General features: G+C 43.6%; 1 protein-coding gene across 1 annotated transcript in view; it reads right to left on the reverse strand.

Moving 5' to 3' along the window:
* Window positions 1–1,123: 1,123 nt before the first annotated feature.
* Window positions 1,124–21,330, reverse strand: part of LOC126482164 (uncharacterized) — a 58,834-nt gene continuing 38,627 nt past the window's right edge. Inside the window, exon 2 of the mRNA XM_050106141.1 lies at window positions 1,124–1,412. Within this exon, the coding sequence (XP_049962098.1) occupies window positions 1,124–1,412 (289 nt within the window). The remainder of the gene's footprint in view (window positions 1,413–21,330) is intronic.

Raw genomic sequence — 21,330 nt, forward strand, 5'->3', positions numbered from 1 at the left:
CGAGTTTCTCCGGTTCTCCTAAAGATGATGTAGGCCACTTCTTCGCACGTAAAAGTGTTTTAACGAGCTGTCATGAGAGTACGATGAAGAATGCAAAAAAATTTTCACATTCCTGCGTCTTCTTTCCCAACATGAGGGCAAAATAAATCGAAACAAGTTATTTAACGTTTCACTGTCTATCTGCAGGAAGTTCATGTAATCATCCGTTTCTGAGTGCAATATTTCCATTAACAGGTCTTCTCCTTATTTTGAACAGTTCCGTGGCCAAGCGCCTTCTTTTCTTTTTCGTTCTTCTTCTTTAAACACATTGCCAGAATCAATGATAGAAACGCTTTATGGGCATTTGTTGCCATCCTCACTAGTGCCAAAATATATCATACACGAAAAACGTCTTCTTCAAGAGCCAGGTTAAATTTACAAGCTTTCTTCGTACGTGTACGGCCTGTTTCACCCAACTATAGTGAGTTTTGTGGCGGTGTTCGTAGCGACAAGCAATTCGCTGTAGAAATGGCTTACGAAGTCACCGCCACACTTTTAATAGCGGGCCGACCGGTCCGCTGGAACAGTGAACAGAAAGATGAAAACTCGGTGGCGAGTATACAACTGAGCGGCGAATACAGAACTGTCCTAGCGCTCGCGACTCCAGCGCTTAAGAAACTCGGAAGCCAGCGGTGGCGCGCGCAGACTTGCGGCGATTTCCTGTCTCGCTGGCGCTGCTTATGCGGACGGCGTCCGGACTTTGATGCTGCCAACCTTTTGGCAGCGGGCTCGGGTGGCATTACTGGCTAGGATAGAACACTCCTCCCCCCCAAATCGCCGCACCGTCGTTGAATAATGACGTGGCGAGCGTCGACGGCGGGTGAGGGGTCGGGCCGCAGGCGTAGCAGAAGAGACCGGGGCGGAGACTGTTGTCGGTGGCAGTCCCCGGTCCGCACCCCAGCATTGGCTGCGCGGGGCCTCGGGAAACACCGACTGAAAACCGAGGTCAGGGTGCACGCCTGTGACCACGGGCGCAGCTTCTGGTACTGGACGCGACGGGGCGTCGGGACCCACGAAGAGAGGCAGCGTCACCTGACGCTGCGTTGACGGCTGCTGAGTGGGCGCCGGACAAGGCGCTGCGGTGTCAGACTCCTTGGGGGTGCCCAAGGAAAGCGGCTGCAGGACAGGCTGCACAGCCACCGCTTGGGAAGGCGGCCCGGCTGAGGGGTCGACGTCCATCAGCTCCGAAGGCGGTGGCGACTGAAGAGGGACCGCAGGCGCCGGAGCGACCACCTGGGGCGCTCCCGGAGGAAGCTGCGCGGGAGGCATCAACGGGACGGGCAGTCGGCGTGGTAGCGGCGACGGCTGCTGCTGCTGCCCTGGGGGCGGCAGCGAAGTCGGAAGGCGCGGCTGGAACCCGCCGCGGACCAAATCTGTGGACAAAGAACGAGCGGCAGAATCCGGGCGGCCAGCGCGGCGCAACTGGTTCTGATGCCTCCTGTGCACCCCAGTAGCACCTTGAACAGTATAAAAACCGCGACCCTGGACACTTATCACGGTACCACGTTCCCAACGACGGCGACCGTGATAAACCCTGAAAAAAACGGCGTCGTTGCGCTGAAAACGCGTGTGATGCTCAGATGCGGCGGGTCGATCCGGGGGGTGCAACAACCGTAGTTGGGTGCGATGACGACGGCCGTGGAGAAGCTCCGCAGGCGAAGGGCCGTCGCGTGGCGTGGTCCGGTACGACGACAGGAACGTGATGAGGGCCTGCTGACGAGAGTGCGTAGCACGAAGGCGGTCCATAGGATCCTTGAATGTACGTACAAAACGTTCCGCTGCATCATTCGATTGAGGGTGGAACGGCGGAGTAAGAACATGGCGAATGCCATTGGCAGAACAAAAACTTTCAAATTCAGCAGAGGTAAATTGTGGACCATTGTCAGACACTAAAACTTCTGGAAGGCCCTCAATACAAAAAATTGAAGTCAACGCCTGTATAGTTTGTGCAGACGTTGTAGACTGCATGGGCACAACAAACGGAAAATTACTAAATGCATCTATCACGATGAGCCAACGAGAATTCCAATATGGACCAGCGAAATCAATATGTACCCGCTGCCAGGGACCGGCAGGGCGTGCCCACTCAAAATAGCGTTGAGGCGGAGCAGATTGGTGTTCGGCACACGTCGAACAATCTGTAGACATCTGCGTAATCTGCTTATCAATGCCGATCCATGTACAATGACGGCGGGCAAGCTGCTTGGTGCGGACCACTCCCCAATGACCTTGATGCAACAAGTCGAGGACCTTGGATTGGAGCACTTGGGGAACCACTACACGAAGCTGGTCATTCTCGGTGCGTAACAGCAAAACTCCGTGCGAAACAGACAACAGATGACGTTGCGGATAATAGCGACGAACCACAGGATCCGATATATCCTTTGCCTTGGACGGCCAACCACGTTGAACAAAACGTAATAGTAAACTCAGATGAGGATCCGTAGCTGTCTCACGTGCCACCTGACGATAATCAATCGAAAAATCCCATCCTCGTCGCCAGTTTTGTGGCGGTGTTCGTAGCGACAAGCAATTCGCTGTAGAAACGGCTTACGAAGTCACCGCCACACTTTTAATAGCGGGCCGACCGGTCCGCTGGAACAGTGAACAGAAAGATGAAAACCCAACACTCTGATCAAATAAAAGTCGGCACTTATCTTTATTAACAAAGATACAGAAACACAGTAGTGAAGTCTAGTTCGAGTCGGAGCGGCTAGGTCAACGTCGGCTGACGACAAACAACAACTCTGCTGCGATGAACACACAACTGTCTAGCAAGTACACAATTCGGTGGCGAGTATACAACTGAGCGGTGAATACAGAACTGTCCTAGCGCTCGCGACTCCAGCGCTTAAGAAACTCAGAAGCCAGCGGTGGCGCGCGCAGACTTGCGGCGATTTCCTGTCTCGCTGGCGCTGCTTATGCGGACGGCGTCCGGACTTTGATGCTGCCAACCTTTTGGCAGCGGGCTCGGGTGGCATTACTGGCTAGGATATAACAGTGAGGGCTTAACAGGTTTGGTTCAAATGGCTCTGAGCACTAAGGGACTTAACATCTGAGGTCATCAGTCCCCTAGAACTTAGAACTACTAAAACCTAACCAACCTAAGAGCATCACACACATCCATGCCTGAGGCAGGATTCGAACCTGCGACCGTAGCGATCGCGCAGTGCCAGACTGAAGCGCCTAGAACCGCTCGGCCACACGGCCGGCCTTAACAGGTTTTTAAAAGTTGCTCTAATCATCGTGTTTTTAGAGTTATAATGTTGTTCGTATATTTCCCTGAGTAGATTTCTCTCTAATTTTAAGCCATTCCCTGGACAAGCGTTGTCTACTTCTTCTTTAAACACAGTGTTAATGTCAATGCTACGACTGCTTTCCCTGCATGTGTAACCATTCTCGCAACTGTCAGTATCCAAATAAACTGGTAAACCAGCTCAACACCGTATAGGTCTCCCGCGAGTGCGCAGAACTGCCGCAACACGACGTGGCATGGACTCTACTGACGTCTGAAGTAGTGCTAGAGTATGGATCCTACAGGGCTGTCCGTGAATCCGTAGGAGTACGAGAGGATGGAGATATCTTCTGAACAGCACATCTCAAGGCATCCCCGATATTCTCAATAAAGTTCATGTCTGGGAAGTTTGGTGCCCAGCGGAAGTTTTTAAAATAAGAAGAGTGTTCCCGGAGCCACTCTGTAGCAATTCTGGACGTGTGCGGTGGCGCATTGCCCTGCTGGAATTACCAAAGTCCGTCGGAATGCACAATGGACATGAATGGATGTAGTTGATGAGACAGGATGCTTACGTACGTGCAACCTGTCAGAGTTCTATGTAGACGTAACAGGGTTCCAAAATCAATTCAACTGCACACGCCTCACACCATTACAGAGCCTCCACCAGCTTCAACAGTCCCCCGCTATGCAGGCTACATGAATTCATGAGGTTGTCTCCATACCCGTATATGTCTATCCGCTCGATACAATTTGAAGCTTCCATATGAAACTGACCGGGCAACTTGTTTCCTGTCATGAACAGTCGGTGTTAACGGGCCCTGGCGAGGAGTAAAGCTTTGTGTCCTGCAGCCATCAAGGGTATACGGGTGGGCCTTCGGCTCAGAAAGCTCATTCGATAATGTTCCGTTCAATGGTTTGCACGACGACACTTGCTGATGACCAAGCAATGGAATCTGCAAAATTTGCGGAAGGGTTGCACTTCTGTCACGTTGAAAGATTCTCTTCAGTCGTCGTTTGTCCCGTTCTTGAAGGTTCATTTTCCCGCAGTATCGATGTCGGAGATTCGATGTTTTACCGGTTTCCTGATATTCACGGTACACTCGTGAAGTGGTCGTACGGGAAAATCCCCACTTCATCGCTTTCTCGGAGATGCTTTGTCACATCGCTCGTTCGTCGACTATAACACCACGATCAGACTTACTTCAATCTTGATAATCTGCTGTTGTAACAGCAGTAACTGATCTAACAACTGCGCAAGACACTTGTTGTCTTATACAGGGTGGTCCATTGATAGTGACTGGGCCAAATATCTCACGAAATAAGCATCAAACGAGAAAACTACAAAGCACGAAACTCGTCTAGCTTGAAGGGGGAAACCAGATGGCGCTATGGTTGGCCCGCTAGGTGGCGCTGACATAGGTCAAACGGATATCAACTGCGTATTTTTAAAATAGGAACCCTCATTTTTATTACATATTCGTGTAGTACGTAAAAAAATATGAATGTTTTATTTGGACCACTTTTTACGCTTTGTGGTAGATGGCGCTATAATAGTCACAAACGTACGTGGTTTCGCGTTACATTCCGATAGTGCGGACGGTATTTGCTTCGTGATACATTACCCGTGTTAAAATGGACCGTTTACCAATTGCGGAAGAGGTCGATATCGTGTTGATGTAAGGTTATTGTGATCAAGATGCCCATCGGGCGTGTGCTATGTATGCTGCTCGGTACCCTGGACGACATCATCTAAGTGTCCGGACCGTTCGCAGGATAGTTGTTATTTAAGGAAACAGGAAGTGTTTAGCCATATGTGAAACGTCAACCACGACCTGGAACAAATGATGATACCCAGGCAGGTGTTTTAGCTGTTGTCGCGGCTAATCCACAAATCAGTAGCAGAAAAATTGCTTGGGAATCGGGAATCTCAAAAAACGTCGGTGTTGAGAATGCTACATCAACATCGATTGAACCCGTACAATATATCTATGCACCATGAATTGCATGGCGACGACTTTGACCGTCGTCTACAGTCCTGCCACTGGGCACAAGAGAAATTACGGGGCGATGACAGATTTTTTGCACGTTTTCTGTTTAGAGACGAAGCGTCATTCACCAACAGCGGTAACGTAAACCGGCCTAAGAGCTAGTGGGCAACTGAAAATCCACGATGGCTGCGACAAGTGGAACATCAGCGACCTTGGCGGGCTAATGTATGGTGCGGCATTATGGGAGGAAGGATAATTGGCCCCTATTTTATCGATGGCAATCTAAATGGTGCAATGTATGCTGATTTCCTACGTAAAGTTGTACCGATGTTACTACAAGATGTTTGACTGCATGACAGAATGGCGATGCACTTCCAACATGACGGATGTCCGGCATATAGCTCGCGTGCGTTTGGAGCGGTATGGAATAGCGTATTTCATGACAGGTGGATTGTTCGTCGAAGCACCACACCATAGCCTGCACGTTCACCGGATCTGACGTCCCTGGATTTCTTTCTGTGGGAAAAGTTGAAGGATATTTGCTATCATGATCCACCGACAACGCCTGACAACATGCGTCAGGACATTGTCAATGCATGTGCGAACATTACGGAAGGCGAACTACTCGCTGTTGAGAGGAATGTCGTTATACGTATTGCCAAATGCATTGAGGTTGACGGACATCATTTTGAGTTTTTATTGCATTGATGTGTTATTTACAGGCAATCACGCTGTAACAGCAAGCGTTCTCAGAAATGATAAGTTCACAAAGGTACACGTATCACATTGGAACAACCGAAATAAAATGTTCAAACGTACCTACGTTCTGTATTGTAATTTAAAAAATCTACCTGTTACCAACTGTTCGTCTAAAATTGTGAGCCATATGTTTGTGACTATTACAGCGCCATCTATCACAAAGCGAGAAAAGTGGCCCAACATTCATATTTCTTTACGTACTACACGAATATGTAATCAAAAATGGTGGTCCCTATTTAAAAAAAACGCAGTTGATATTAGTTTGACCTATGGCAGCGCCATCTAGCGGGGCAACCATAGCGCCATCTGGATTCCCCCTTCAAGCTAGGCAAGTTTGGTTCTTTGTAGTTTTTACGTTTGACGCTTATTTCGTGAGATCAATGGACCACCATGTATAAGCGTTGTCATCCACAGCGCCATATTGTGCCTATTTACCTATCTCTGTATTTGAATAGCATGCCTGTACCAGTCTCTTTGGGGGTTCAGTGTATTCACGAACACGGACAGCGCCTGCTTCAAAGTGAAGTTAAAGTAACAGACTTTTTTTTGTACGTGCATAGTCTTGAGATACCTGCGGCTAGAGAAGGGTACGTTTGACAAACAAGTGTGCTCGGCTACGGGGGCCGTTAGGGTACAGGTGATATGTCTTGACGAGTGGAGAGCGGTGGCGGTGGCGACGGCCGGTCGGCACGTGTGTGCGGCAGCTAAGGACCATAACACACAAGATAACCACGTGGCTACGACTGTGTGGCGAGGGCAGCTGACTGTACGACGGCGAAGATAGCCGCCCTCGTTTTGAGGACAGGACCTTCACGGAGATGGGAGCAGGAGGATGCCCAGCAGCAAACGTGGGGCGTCGCGGGGGCAGACGGACCTCGCGGGGGCAGACGGACCTTGAAGGCTGGTGGTAGCGACAGCATACTCCGCAGCGCAAACATCACGGCTGGCAGGCCTCGTTTCTGCGCTTGCGCACCGTGGCGGCAACGCAGCGTCGCCAGGGCAGCTGCACTCACCGATGCAGGTGGCCGGTATTCGGCTGGCGGACGCCATCTTTCGGCGTCAACCTTAATTAGGGCGCTCGTGCAGTTGGAGACACGTCAGCACCATAGATGTATCGCACAGTAAGGCGCTGCTGGTGTCAGTCAACTGCGCCCAGGGTGACGTTAGTTTAGGGGTAGGAGAAATCGACTGGTTATAATCGAGACCACTATTTTAGACATGAATAAATTTTTTGGTATTTGTTTCGTCTCGGTTACAACAGATGTTTTTCATTTCGTACTATTAACAGAATAAGAAAACCGAAGTATCAATTAGCTGTAGAAGCAGTGGAAAAATTTTTCATTTGTAAATAAATCCTTCATAAAAAGGAGTCATTTTTGTTCGTAAAAATTACATTGTTTTTGAAATACTGAGTTACAATACAAAATGGGAAAAGCGATTAGTGCTCTTTTTACAACACTGCTCACAGAAACAAGCACGTGGCATAAGAAATGGTACAGATTTCCTGAGAGAATAATGTCCCTGTTGGCGTGTGTCTGTGTGACACTTAAGGTGCGCGGGTGTGCAAGACTTCACACTCCTCCCCCCTTACCCCTCCCCCCGCCCAATGCCCAACCCTCCCCCCCCCTCCCCCCACCAATGTGATGGCAGTTTCTCGCTGCCGTCACCAGATATACATTGTACTGCAGAACGGCACCAAGCCTAACAACTGGATATTCTGTCCGAACAGGTCTCGGAAGACTCTAAATACCGTGTCATCATCAGCCTATGCGGAATGGAGGAGCGTGAGGTCAGCACACCAAGCTTCCGGCAGTGTTGGTTTTCGTGATCGGAGCCGCTACAGCTTCGTTAAGCAGCTCCTCAATTGCTGAGCTCTGACCGCTTGGCAACAGCGCGTGGCAGACCAGACGGCCGCCCATCCGTGTGCTAGCCGAGCCCGACAGCGCGTAACTTAGGCGATCTGAGGTGAACCGGCGTTACCACTGCGGCAAGGTCGTTGGCCGGCACTAAATCTCGCCTGGAAATATTTTTACGAGTGACTTAGCAATAATGTACATTGCTTCACTTTCTTTAACAATTAAAGATTGGTCTGGCATTTCTGAGAAATAATAAAAGGGGATGGAAATTTTGACAACAGTAATAAATTACAAATTCAACAGCAATTCACTCAAGGCATAGAATAATAACAGAAAGTGGCTGATCCGCGGCGTGTGTATACAAAAATGCCTTTATCTGCTTGTAGCCCATGAAAAAGGTCAGATTAGCACGAAAAAAATTCTTCAACCTCAGTTTTAGCACTGACTATTTATAATGCCCAAATAGGGGTAATATCGTGGATTATATCGTGATTTTTGAGCAGAGTTTAAAAAATTTGTGTCAGTAGGAGAATACTAGTGACTTTTTGTGGTATTCTTCCACGTAACATTTTTCGAGAAAAGAAGCGAACAATGGACGGACTAAGTTTTCTTTTATATGCTTATTTAATTTCAGTGCTGATTCTTTTGTTGTTGTTGTGCTTGTTGTGGTCTTCTGTCCCAAGACTGGTTTGATACAGCTCTCCATGGTGCTGCATCCTTTGTAAGCCTCTTCGTTTCCGAGTAACTACAGCAGCCTACATCCTTCTGAATCTGCTCAGTGTATTCATCTCTTGGTCTCCCTCTACGATTTTTACTCTCTTTGCTTCCCTCCAGTACTAAAATGGTGATCCCTTGATGCCTCAGAACATGCCCTATAAACCGATCCCGTCTCATCAAGTATTGTCATGAATTGCTCTTCTCCTCAATTCTGTTCAGTACCTTCACATTAGTTACGTCACCTATCCGTGTAATCTTCAGCATTCTTCTGTAGCACCACATTTCAAAAGCTTCTCTTCTTGTCCAAACTGTTTATTCTCCATGTTTCGCATCCACACATGGCTACACTCCATACAAATACTTTCAGAAAATACACTTAAATCTATACTCGATGTTAACAAATTTCTCTTCTTTCGAAACGCTTTTCTTGCCATCGCCACTCTTCATTTTATATCCCCTCTACTTCGACCAACATCTGTTATTTTGCTGCTCAAATACCTCATCTACTGCTTTAAGTGTCTCACCTCCTAGTCTAATTCCCTCAGCATCACCTGATTGAATTCGACTACGTTCCATTATCCTCGTTTTGCTTCTGTTGATGTTCATCTTTTATCCTCCTTTCAAGACACTTTCCATTCCGCTCAACAGCTCTATTGTTACATGTTTATTGCAAACGACATACGGGGTACGCTGCAGCCGTGGATACAAGCTACGGCACCGAATCTTTACATCAGCTATCTTGCCCACGCGCTTTGTATTATGGTAGCTTGCTTTGGGGATCTATCACAATTTTATGTTTCCGTAGCAATGATTTTAAGTTACATCGCTGCTTTCAAAATTATTTTCATTGTTTATACAGTGAAACAATAGAGTTTTATCAGTTCAGAATATGGCCGACTTTAGTTCTGTGCGACATAATATGGCGTGCAGCCATTAGTATTCAAAATTCCACCATTACTTTCGACAATTAATTTTCTTGTGCAGACATTGTCGCACAGCGAGATGAATTTTTACGTTTGTTCTGATTACACATAGGAGTTTAAATTTTTATTGTGTCAAGCATTACGTGTGGCATGGTACTGACGAGAAAACAATTACAAAGATAGAGAACCGGAGGCTACAAACACAGGCGCAATCCGACTCTGGCATGCCATTTAATAATGACGGTGACTTGGCAGTTGACTCGGATACTAACGAGCGACATATTATTGACTATTCTCGTCACTTAAATTTAGAAAATAGACCGTCTACATGTAATATGCCTAAATTTAGTTACGAACGTATTTTGGTGTCTGACGTCATGTCTAACGACATGGCGGGGGCGGAACAGTTGCACATCACTAGCATTGCCAGAATGTTCGATGCTATTTTGAAACAAATGACACAACATAACCAACAGATGACGTCTGTATGAGCCACTTTGAAAAACGACGAGACGAAAACACGACATGATGAAATTAAATCAGATTTAGGTGCACTTAAAACGTCAAACGACACTGTGTAGCCGTGTTGACGAGATAAATAACTGACTGGACAAGTGTCCGCCTTCAACGCAAAAGTTTCAGAGCTTTCATTACAACAAAAAAATCACAAATAACGATGTAACAGATATGAAAGCACAAGTGAACAATCTCAGTAAAACATGCGAGTCTGTAGGTACTCTAAATTTTATCCAGCAGTGCATGATGATATAAAAACACGTATTGCCGATGTCGAAAACAAGGTTCACACAATTGACAAACAGTTTTCTGACAACGATTTCTCACACCTCAGTAGAGAATTTGACAGCTGGATACAGCAAAAAGACAAATATTTTGACTAGTGTTGTCCACGACAATGTCGCAGAATTTATAAGTAAGAACAAACACCTTATCAGTCAAGCACCACAATCTGCCGCTGCGCAATCGAAACAGTTTGACAATTATGCGCAACCAGGTTGCAATGACGGTACTAGCAACCAAAACACACAGTTTGCAAAGAACACAAGTACATTTATGACGCATACACACCACACGCTACGTACTCACAACAACAGTACACACCTCAACATGACTCTGCATTGCAGTCGTGATAATTATCAACATTATATTCCTTGCCATTCGCCAGTTGAACCTTACAGTAATCATTCTGAAACTAAACATTACTATAACGCAAAGGAAGAGGAGAGCCTTCTAAAACACAGTAAATTTCAGCCATTTATACATGGAAAAGAACCGTACATCCTCTCATCAATTCAGAAATGCATTTCCTCGTACGTGGAGGGACCCTAAGAGGATATCTTATGGTATCGGTTATATCCAAGGCGACGCAGCTGTATGGGCGTATAATGAAGCCGACGGATGCGTCACGTACGAACAATTTGAGAGAGCCTTTTATCCAAATTTTGGTCACAATCTGTACAGGATCGACTTCGTAGGCAGACTGTGCATCCTTAACCATTCAGTCCTAAACACAGCAATTGGCGGAGGCATTTGAGAGTAAATATGGGACATTTCCTTGACGAGCCGGTTGCAACGCGCGACATCCTCCGCGCATTGAAGGCAAGACTGCCGTTTAATATGAAAGAAAAACTTCTGCACATCCCAGACAACGACGCAGAGCATTTTCTCACAGTGCCCGATTTGGTCGACACGATTTACGAGTACCACCGTTCCGTAAATTGCCACAATGTTTACACCAGCGTCATGCAAAATACGCAGGGTTGCCAACCCAATTCCGGCGCACCGGCTGCTGTCGGACACGCAAGCCAACAGAATCAACCGCTTCAAATGGCAAATATATATACACAGCAGAATCAACATTTTCAACATAGCACAAACAGCAATTATAACACTCCTTACCCTAATGGCGGCAATCCAAATAAGTGACCACGCAACAACAACAACAACTGCAACACTAATATTAATTAGCAGAATGGTAACAAAAATTTTGAGAGAAACAAAAATAACTATCACTCCCCAGCAAACGAGCAACGGACATGGAGTAACAACTACGCTACCCAGTGTCAGAACACTGCGACAGCACAGCAGCAAAAAAATAATACAGGCCAGTGGCAATTGCCGCCGCCGCAAATGCAAACTCAGAACTGGACTGCAGGTACGAACCCGCAGGTGAGTCAAAATATTAAAACGTAACGACCGCCACGGTTCGGAGATTGGAATAAACAATATTGAAATATAAATATTATCGAAGTAACTAATGATATTCCACCTCCGTCTGTGCCTGCACCCACTACAAATGTGACGACGTAGAACTAAAAACAGTCACTACTGTGCCCCAGGTCCTGGTTGTGGAAGAACTGGGGTTGCGACTTCAGTTTGAATTTATTATTTGACGCACCCACTTTGCAACGGCACAATTATCATGTGCCTGACAGTTGTATAAAGCAACCATTATTATTCATAAAGTATAATCATGACGAAAACTTGTCTGATGAAAAGTTGCGAGGAAACACACAATGGCCTTCGTCAACCAATGAAATTGTTTTGGCCTGAACTACTGGTGTTGTGGGTGCTATTCCCCCTACTATTATTCTGGACACAGGAGCGGCTGTTAGTGTCTTGTGCTATGATTTTTACAAGAAAATGTGTGCGTTTTGAAGCTATACCAGAGTATCTTGTCCAGAAGTGTAAAATTTTAACTGCCGTAGGAAATAAATCTTCTTGGGTTAAGAAACAGGTATTTGTGACAGTCAAGGTAGTTAATGGAATCGTAAAGTGGCCGTTTGTAGTCGTCCAAAACCTGGTCATTAATTGTGTTTTAGGTTTAAATATATTGTGCGAGAAGGACAGGACTATTGACTTCTTCTAACGTAAATGTATACTTAGAGATAAGGGCAGTGAAATTTCAATTGGTCTGGATATCAGGACTCTCAAGCACGATAAATATTGTACAGGGTACAAGGTTCAGTTAACACAGGACACGGATGATGTTGACACACAGAAACACGCACCTGATGCCGAGTTTGAGGACTTGAAAACTTTAATTAGCTGCCACACATGATGAACGTAATGAACTTTATGATGTTTTGTCCAAGTATATAAAAGTATTTAGCAAACGACCAGGTACTATCAACATATATGTGTATAAAATAGTCTCACTAGATTTTTTTCCACAAAACCTATAATGTACTACTATCCCAACGACTGGCTCTGTGGCACGAGTTGAAACAGATGTTAGAGTGGAAAATTATCGAACCTTCCACGTCACCTTATTGCAGCCCTTTACTTATTGTAATGACTTTTCCTAATGTAACCCAACGGGAATATCAGAGTTGTTTTGGATTCTCGTGCACTTAAAGAGACTATTTTACCTGTTCGCACGAATCCTGACAATTTAGTGGAGCAACTCCAGAAGTTGTTCAATTGTATTTATCTACGATAGATCTGACCAATTCCTTCTGACAAGTCCCAATCACGCCGGATTCTAGAAAGTATACTGCATTTCTAACCGGCGGTGGGGGCGAATCTATCAATTTTATGTCCTTCTCTTCGGTCTGAACGTCAGTTCAGGCGCTTTTACCACCGCATTGGATACTGTACATGGTGATGAATTGGATGAATCGTTTACTCACTACATTGATGACCTGCTCACAGCTAGTAAGAGTTGGTCTGAACACATTGATATTTTGCAAAAGATTCTGCGTAAATTCGCACAAGCTGGAGTGACAGTCTCAAAAAGTCGAAATTTGCTTGCAGTGAAATTAAGTATCTTGGACATATTATTAATGCTCAAGGTATACGGCCTGACCCAAGTCAGTTAGATGCAATCAAGACTTTTCCTAGTCCACGGACTAGAAAGCAACTATAATTTTTTCTTGGACTTTGTTCTTTCTTTCGAAGACTTTTACCACACCAACTTTTAAACAGCAAATATCTAAGGAACCTACTAAAAAGAATCAGATGTGGATATGGTCTGACCAGTGTCAGAAAGACATTAATAGTATTAAGCATGCTTTGGTTAATGCAAACATTTTGGATCACACTGATTTTAATTTAGATTTTTATATGACATGTAACGCCTCGTCCTATGGCTTAGGCTGTTGTCTGTTTAAGTTGTAAAGAATGGAGAACAAGAATATGTGAAAATTATTAGTCTTGCGATCCGTACACTTAGTGACTGTACATACTCTACCACAGGACTTGAAACACTCTCTACAGTGTGGGCCTTTTAGAAATTCAGTTAGTATTTGTATGGTAAGCACAATAAAATTTGTACTGACCACTAAGCTCTCACGTTTCTGTTAACTTGTAAGCTTGTACATCCCAGATTATCACGTTGGGCTTTATCTTTGCAAAACTATTCCTTTGAAATTGTATATATTAAGGGCAAAGGCAACATCATTGCCGACGCTTTGCCTCTTATGCCTCAAGGATTGAATGAGTGTAACTTTAACCTGGAGAATGGGGATGATTACCGAATACTTCTTATGCCTCATAAGGTGTATCACCAGTATTATATCGGCTAATGTAGAAATATGTCAACGTTGCAGAAAACTAATCCTCGCTGAAGTAAAGTAAGAGTTTCACTCACAAATCAACCTGGCCATCCTCTGTCCAACCTATATTTGATACATAATGATGTGTTATTTTATCGCCGTCATCCTGAAGCCACTACTTGGTGTGTTTGCATTCCTAAGGATTCCGAACGCAACCTAATTTGGCAGTCATATTTTGTTTGGGGTAATTATGGTACCAAGAAGTGCCTAGCAAAGCTTAGTACCTATTGTTACTTTATAGAATATGAGACGTAAGATCCATATTATGCTCAAAACATGTGCGATCTATCAAAAATGTAAACCCCTGAACTTGTCTACGAAGATTGATTTCCATTCTATTCTGCCCAGTAAACCTCTAGAAATAGAAAGTTGTGACGTAAGTGGTCCACATCCCACAAGCAGTGGTGATGTGAAATATAGTTTTAGATTTTAAGATTTATTCTCCAAGCATGTTAAATTGTATGCTATATGATCTGCTACTGACACTGCAGTCATTTGTCGTTTCTCTTGTGACTACATTCCTCTTGGGGGACAACCAAAAGCTGTTTTATCTGACAATGCTGCACACACTACAGGGTACAAGTGGCTTAAATTTCTCAAAAAATAGTATTAAGAGTATTTTTATCGCAAGGTATAGTCCCCACTGCAGTCCCACTTAACGTGTGTTCCGTGAGATTAACAGGTTTATGAGAACCTACATTTCTACCAAACATACCAATTGGGTAACATATTTGTCTTTATCTGAAGAGGTATACAACAACCTCAGTGTTTATGAAACTCTATACACTACTAATGAGCTCATGTTCGATCGCAAGGAAGACAACGGTTGGACAATGGCGTTACCAAAACTTTAATTTCAGCTAACAACACACGACGAAAATTTAAGTGAAGTCTTTGTGACGCTTACTGCGGAAGCCAAATTAGGAACAAAGCTTATTTGCGCACTGTCAAGAGGAAGCAGGAATAATAGTGCTTTTCCGTACTCACCTTAAGTCGTCTGCTTTTCAGCGTCGCAACAGGAAGTGGTGTCTGCTGTACGACGGTCCTTATGTTATTGTCAGCATTCCAAATCCTGGTGCATCTCTGCTGCAGCATCCTAAAACAAACAGAATTATTGCACTATATGCTCACCGTGATCTTAGAGTATACCATGCTCAACAGTGAATACATCTATGGATCATGCTTAAGTTATACGCAACTATCAAATACACCTAGCTCACAGTACTTCTACAGAGAAGCTATGTAGTAACAGAGTTTTATTTCAGCTATTCTTCCCAGCAGCAGAACGAGGAAGAAGAAATTCGTCTTCGCCGAATACTTACAGAGTCACTTATAATTTTAAAGTAAATTTTATATTAACATTTATACAGGAGTGAAGAACACATATTTTCAGCCTGTGAGACTGACTATGCGCACCTTCAGTCATCGACCACTAACGACTGATTGACGTGAATACTTAATCATTCTACACCCTACACTTTCACCTTCAAACTGATAGGATACGCATCTAACCATTGAACCTACACATACGAATAGCTAACGCCATGCTTACACTGCACACTTACACTCGTGTCGCGAGTATTTTTTGTGTTTGATGTTAGTTCATTGCTTTTGCTATTTGCTTATTTTCAGTTGTGCGCTTGAGCTTCTTGCTGGTGTGGGGTGTCGTGTCTAATCCTTCTCTATTTCAGGTGACATAATTTGCAAAAGCAAAAACATAGATATCTAAACTTGTAATGATTGTAAATACTGTAAATATTGTACACTTAAGTAAAGCTATATGAAAAATATTTCTACGAGAGCAATCATAATTGTGTGAAAACAAGAGGAATATGTCCCTATTTTTATGTAAAGCCAATATATAAAACGTTTGTATCTATTTGTACCTACGTAAAAAACCTATATGTAACATATTTCCATGTATTTATCTGTATTTAGCTAAAGCTAAATGATATATGCTTACTTATATATATGATCTGTACTTGTTATATGTGCCCATATAGGAAACGTTGTGAGACTTACATTACCTGAAACTATTTGTCGATGTTTACCTTACGTCGCTGAACTTGTGACTACGAGGAAACTGTTGTGCAAAACCGAATAATTGAAAAACACTATTCGTGTTATAATACTACGTACGGTCGTGCTCAAAGGTATCCAAACGACCTGAATTGCATTTCGCCTCATTACCATACAACCCTCATAACGCCGCTGTCTAGCAGGTCCTCTAATCGCCCCTCGGTACAGTCGTTTGACTATTGATAATGGTTCCAACAAATCACCACTAGAAAACACTGCTCTGTATCGCAATAACTCAAGATGTAAAGTAATACCACGATACTGCAAATATCAGGGAACACCTTATCACAGATAAGACTGTCCTTAAGGCTTGTAAGCTCACATTTATTACAATAAATGAAATACCTGGAATGTTTCCACTCTCATCATTACGTCGGATAGGTAATGCACGTAGTAAGTTGGTTGTATTCATGATTTCCTCTTCAAAGTAACATACCATACTTATTATTTAACAAAATTACATTAAAAATTTAAGTTTTCATGAGCTGCTAGTTGAGAATCTCTTTGAACTTCAAATGACACGACGAACTGTCTCGTTCTGCGTATGGATTCAAACCCAGGTCATGCAGACTAAGCAAAAATTTCGTGACTGCGGAATCTAACAGTCATTCTTGACTAGGCATACAGAGAGTGATGTATGTCGATTTTAGATAGTATCAGCTGGGAAATATCAACATAAACTTGGCATTATGCGCTCTCCCCATACACATTACAAAAATTTCGAGATGCATCTGCTGCCTGGCCGTCTGTTAAACCTGAAAAGAACAAAATGTCGCAGTAGTTGGCCCATTTTCCACATGCGACTATTTTGGGTTGAGAAGTGAAGGGAATTATATTCAAAGTTCCAGTAGATTGTTAACTTCAGCAGACAGCAGAATTGCGTTAAAAAAAAAAGTAGCAGTGAATGTATTTGAACTCGCGACATTTCGTCAATGGTGAACTACACTTACCATTACGCTACCAGCTAAACCACCGCTACACCAACTCCAGAAGTCAACAACAATTCCTCAAGAACTTCCTCATTCCACAGTGTAGTGAGATAATGCATATGGCCGGATGTAGACTTCTGAGAAACAGACAGTTACAGCTTTTCTTTTACACTCCACGACGTTTTCAACAAACAGATGGTGCAATACAGTAGCTCAAGTGGAAAGGAACACTTCCTATTTAAGTTTCTGCATCCTGTACTGTTGGCAGTTCTGCGTAGGTGGCAGTTACGTGATTTTATTTCGGCGATTACAAAATAGAGTCGAATGTATGCACTGGGTAGCCGAGACAGCTGGTTCATGGCGATTTGGTCAACCAAGTTAATGAATGTACTGAACATGCTGCAAACCACTACAGGGAGCCTGTGTGTCAAAATTCTTATCCAGTGTGGCGCAACAGCGTTACAATAGAAAAATGAGTCAAGGAGAAGAGGAGTTGGTGGTCTATTGGTTTGGTGATAGATTCATGTACTCATGGTGTGGGTACGATTCCGACTTCTGCCAATGATTTTTGATAGGAAGAGACAGATTCTATTGTCTTCTGGTTACGCCAAGTGAATACGCTATAATGGCATTGTGGTCTGACGGATGACATCATAAAAGTAAAAGGAAGAGCAGCTCGTTTTTTATTATCGCGAAATAGGGGAGACAGTGTCACAGACATGGTACGTGAATTGGAGTCTCAATCATTAAAACAAAGGCGTTTTTCGTTCCGACGGTATCTTCTCATGAAATTTCAATCACCAGTTTTCTCCTCCGATTGCGAAAACATTCTGTTGGCATCCACCTACATAGGGAGAAATGATCATCACGATAAAATAAGAGAAATGAGACGTCGCAAAGAATTTTTTTTTTAAGTGCGCGTTTTTGCCGCGTGCCGTTCGAAAGTGGAACGCTAGAGAGACAGCTTGAAGGTGATTCATAGAACCCTCTGCCAGGCATTTTATTATAAATAGCAGAGTAATCACGTAGATGTAAATGTAGGATTATTAGTACCATTCAGAAATTCTCGTTCTCAGCAACTACATACTCCACCTACTTTGACTGCTGAAGGTGAGGAAGGTGCATCTAAACGAACTAAATAGAAAGCTTCACAAGTTGGATTGTGCAACAAAAACCAAACTAGAGATAGTTGTTTTATAAGTAAAAAATTTGCAAGTGGTTTATTTCAAAGTAAAAGAATATGCAAAAAGTGCACTTGAGTAGTCTAGTTAAACATTACTTACTTGTTACAGGATAAAAGTACAATTTCGAATAACTAGGCAATTCTGAGGTTGTAATGTTTGTCACGTGTTGTTGTAGGATTTAAAACACACACATGCAAAACATAAGGAATTTTTACCTCTCATACGGTAAAAAATAAAGTTCATCAGGTTCAAATAACAATGTGCCCACAATGTTGCTATATATAAAAATAGCTAAACCATTTTAATGACAAAACGTACGAAACACAGTTAAATTTTCTAAATTAAAGCTTTTTGAAATGCGATAAAAATCTTAGGGTAAACTGACATCCACTGGGTGATCTATTAGATAAATCTAAGCTAGACGTTCTAGGGTTAAAAGTAATTCACAGAGTGTATGAGGGCTTTTCCGGGCTGGACTATAGAGGTGTATGCCAGTCTGGGTGTTTGAAATATGAGGGAATAGCAAGGAGAGAGACAGTTGGTTCACATTTGTACCAGCTGGTGACCTGTCAGAGAGAGCAGGGACGTAGGCAAGTGGCAAGAGGCCGTCTGCTCTGACAAGAAGGTGGAAAGGAACCGAGAGCGTCTGTCCTGTCTGGAAGATTGATCACAGGAGAGAGAAGCGACAGCGTTCTGCTCTCTAGGATGCGCCCAGTAGCAACTACGTGACACCTTTCTCAGGCTGCCCATTGGCTGATCAAAGACGAATACACCTTTAGTGCTTTCAGCATAAGGCTGAGAGTGTACCCTGTTAGTAACCATTACTAAAAAAGAACAGCTTTTTTCCTCAAGGAAGAGGCTGGTAGGTCACATAGGCCCTGCAAGAACTCATTCTATATTTCAAGGCTTTACTTCGGTTGCAGCTACATGTATGAAAGAAAATTTTGAAGTCTCGATAAGCTGGCAATAAATTACATCCGATTATCCGAAATGACCAGGCGCCATGTACAAGTGGAATCACATTCTTCTTGAAACAAAACACTGCCTATACCGATTTTCGCGATTTCTGTGGTGATGCAGAACTCACGCGATTAATTAGGTACTCCAAAAAAGAGTCAGTAATGAGTGAAGCAGAAATTTCGACGTCAGTGTAAAATTCCCAGAGCGTCTTATTTCCTCTCAGTTTGCACAAGAGAGGTGTTGATAATGTCACCACACTGATGATTATAGAAGGTGAGGAGGGTCTGTAGTGAAATGAAGTGTTCTTACGGCTAAGTGACTGGGAGTCTCCTTCTGGGTAGTTCAGTCACCTGGTGCAACAGTTTGTATTTGACGCCATTTCAATGACTTGCGCCCAATGTTGATGAAATGACAATGAAAACAATGCAAACAATGCACAGTTCCAGTCCTGAGGAGAGAAAATCTCTGACCTGGTCGGGAAGCGCATCTAGGTTCTCGTGACTGATAGCAACGCTAACAAGAAGACCATGACTATTGTCAGATTAGGCCTAAGTATCTCTTAGTGTTTTGGTACCTGGATGTTATCCGATGGCTTAAATTCTCCATAAGGAAGGCGATATTCTTTCCCTTGCAATGTATGTGACCAAAACACTTTATTTGAATGGAGCCAAAACAGAATTGTTTGATGTTTGCAGTGACATGTTGTTCCAAATTGGGTGGAGCAATGATCCCCGTTCATGTTAGTGCTCTTCCCAAGAATACTTCACTATTATTATGTTGTTAATATACCATATCACCCAGTTTTGTAGCGAAACATCAAGGAAACTAATCATACCGTTAGTTAATGCGGCGGAGGAAATTTTTAGTCCAGAGGGAGAGATCGTGTCCAGCTCCATTTCCCAATATCTGTACTGTATATCAAATGATCCGAAAACTTGAAAGCCATGAAAATTCTGTAACAGCTCTTCCAAGTTCTCTGGTCGGTCGGTCTCTGGCACAATGTAAGAAAGAATTTGGCATAATCTTAACAGGAGGTCTATTGTGTCATCCTTCATGGGCACCACTAACCAAGGGCTGTCATAAGATAAAATCGCCAGGTCGGTCACATATTGATTGACGACTGCCCAGAGTTCTTCAAAGAGCTTTTATTTATAAAACATAGGGATGCTGTGGGACCATACAAAGAAATTTTAATGCTCCATTCCTGAAGTTTATACTGAAAACTCCTTGTGACACCCAACTTTGGTAGGGAAATTATTTCATTATCCTATAACATTTCAGATTCCTCATCTGTTTCATGTGAACGCATATGCTCAATTGCCTCTAACATTTCCAGAATTTTGGGTTAACTACTTTCCTCACGGACTCAATAATTTCGGATGCTATTATTCGTTCGGAAGAAGGCTCTCAGGCCATGCATCAGTACCCTCGGTCCTCGAGCTGTTGTGTAGAACGTACGAGTCTGGCGGTACTCCATCTGACTTTAAGAGAAACATCTTCTACACAGTTTCCAAGAATGCAAGAGCCAACAAGTGAGAGAATTTTCGAACCATCAGCGTAACGGTGGTGCATTCAAGATGCTGACAAGAAAAATATACAGGAGAAAGGATGAGACAATAGAGCAATTGTTGATCAGTTTGGCTTTAGGAAAGGTAAAGGCACCAGATAGGCAGTTCTGACGTTTCCGTTCATAATAAAAGCAAGACTAAAAAATCAAGACGCCACATAGGATATGTCGACCATGAAAATGCATTCGACAATGTCAAATGGTTCGAAATTCTTGAGAACGGTGGGTGTACGTTATAAGGAAAGAGAGGTAATATTACAAGGACCAAGTGGGAAGCCCAAGAATGAAGTGGTAAGTTTAAAAAGAGTGTAAGACAGGGGTGTAGTCTGTCGCTCCTACCTTCAGTCTTTACACAGAGGGGGGAAAGACGAAAACAAAAGAAAGGTTGAGGAGAGGAGTGAAAATTCAAGGTCAAAGGATATCAGTAGTAAGATTCGCTTTTGATGCTCAATGAAATTAAAGAATTACAGGATATGCTATGAGGAAGTAGCAATCTAACGAGTACAGAATACGGTCTGAG

Source organism: Schistocerca serialis, chromosome 5 (assembly GCF_023864345.2).
Source record: "Schistocerca serialis cubense isolate TAMUIC-IGC-003099 chromosome 5, iqSchSeri2.2, whole genome shotgun sequence".
In the NCBI taxonomy this organism is placed as follows: domain Eukaryota; kingdom Metazoa; phylum Arthropoda; class Insecta; order Orthoptera; family Acrididae; genus Schistocerca; species Schistocerca serialis.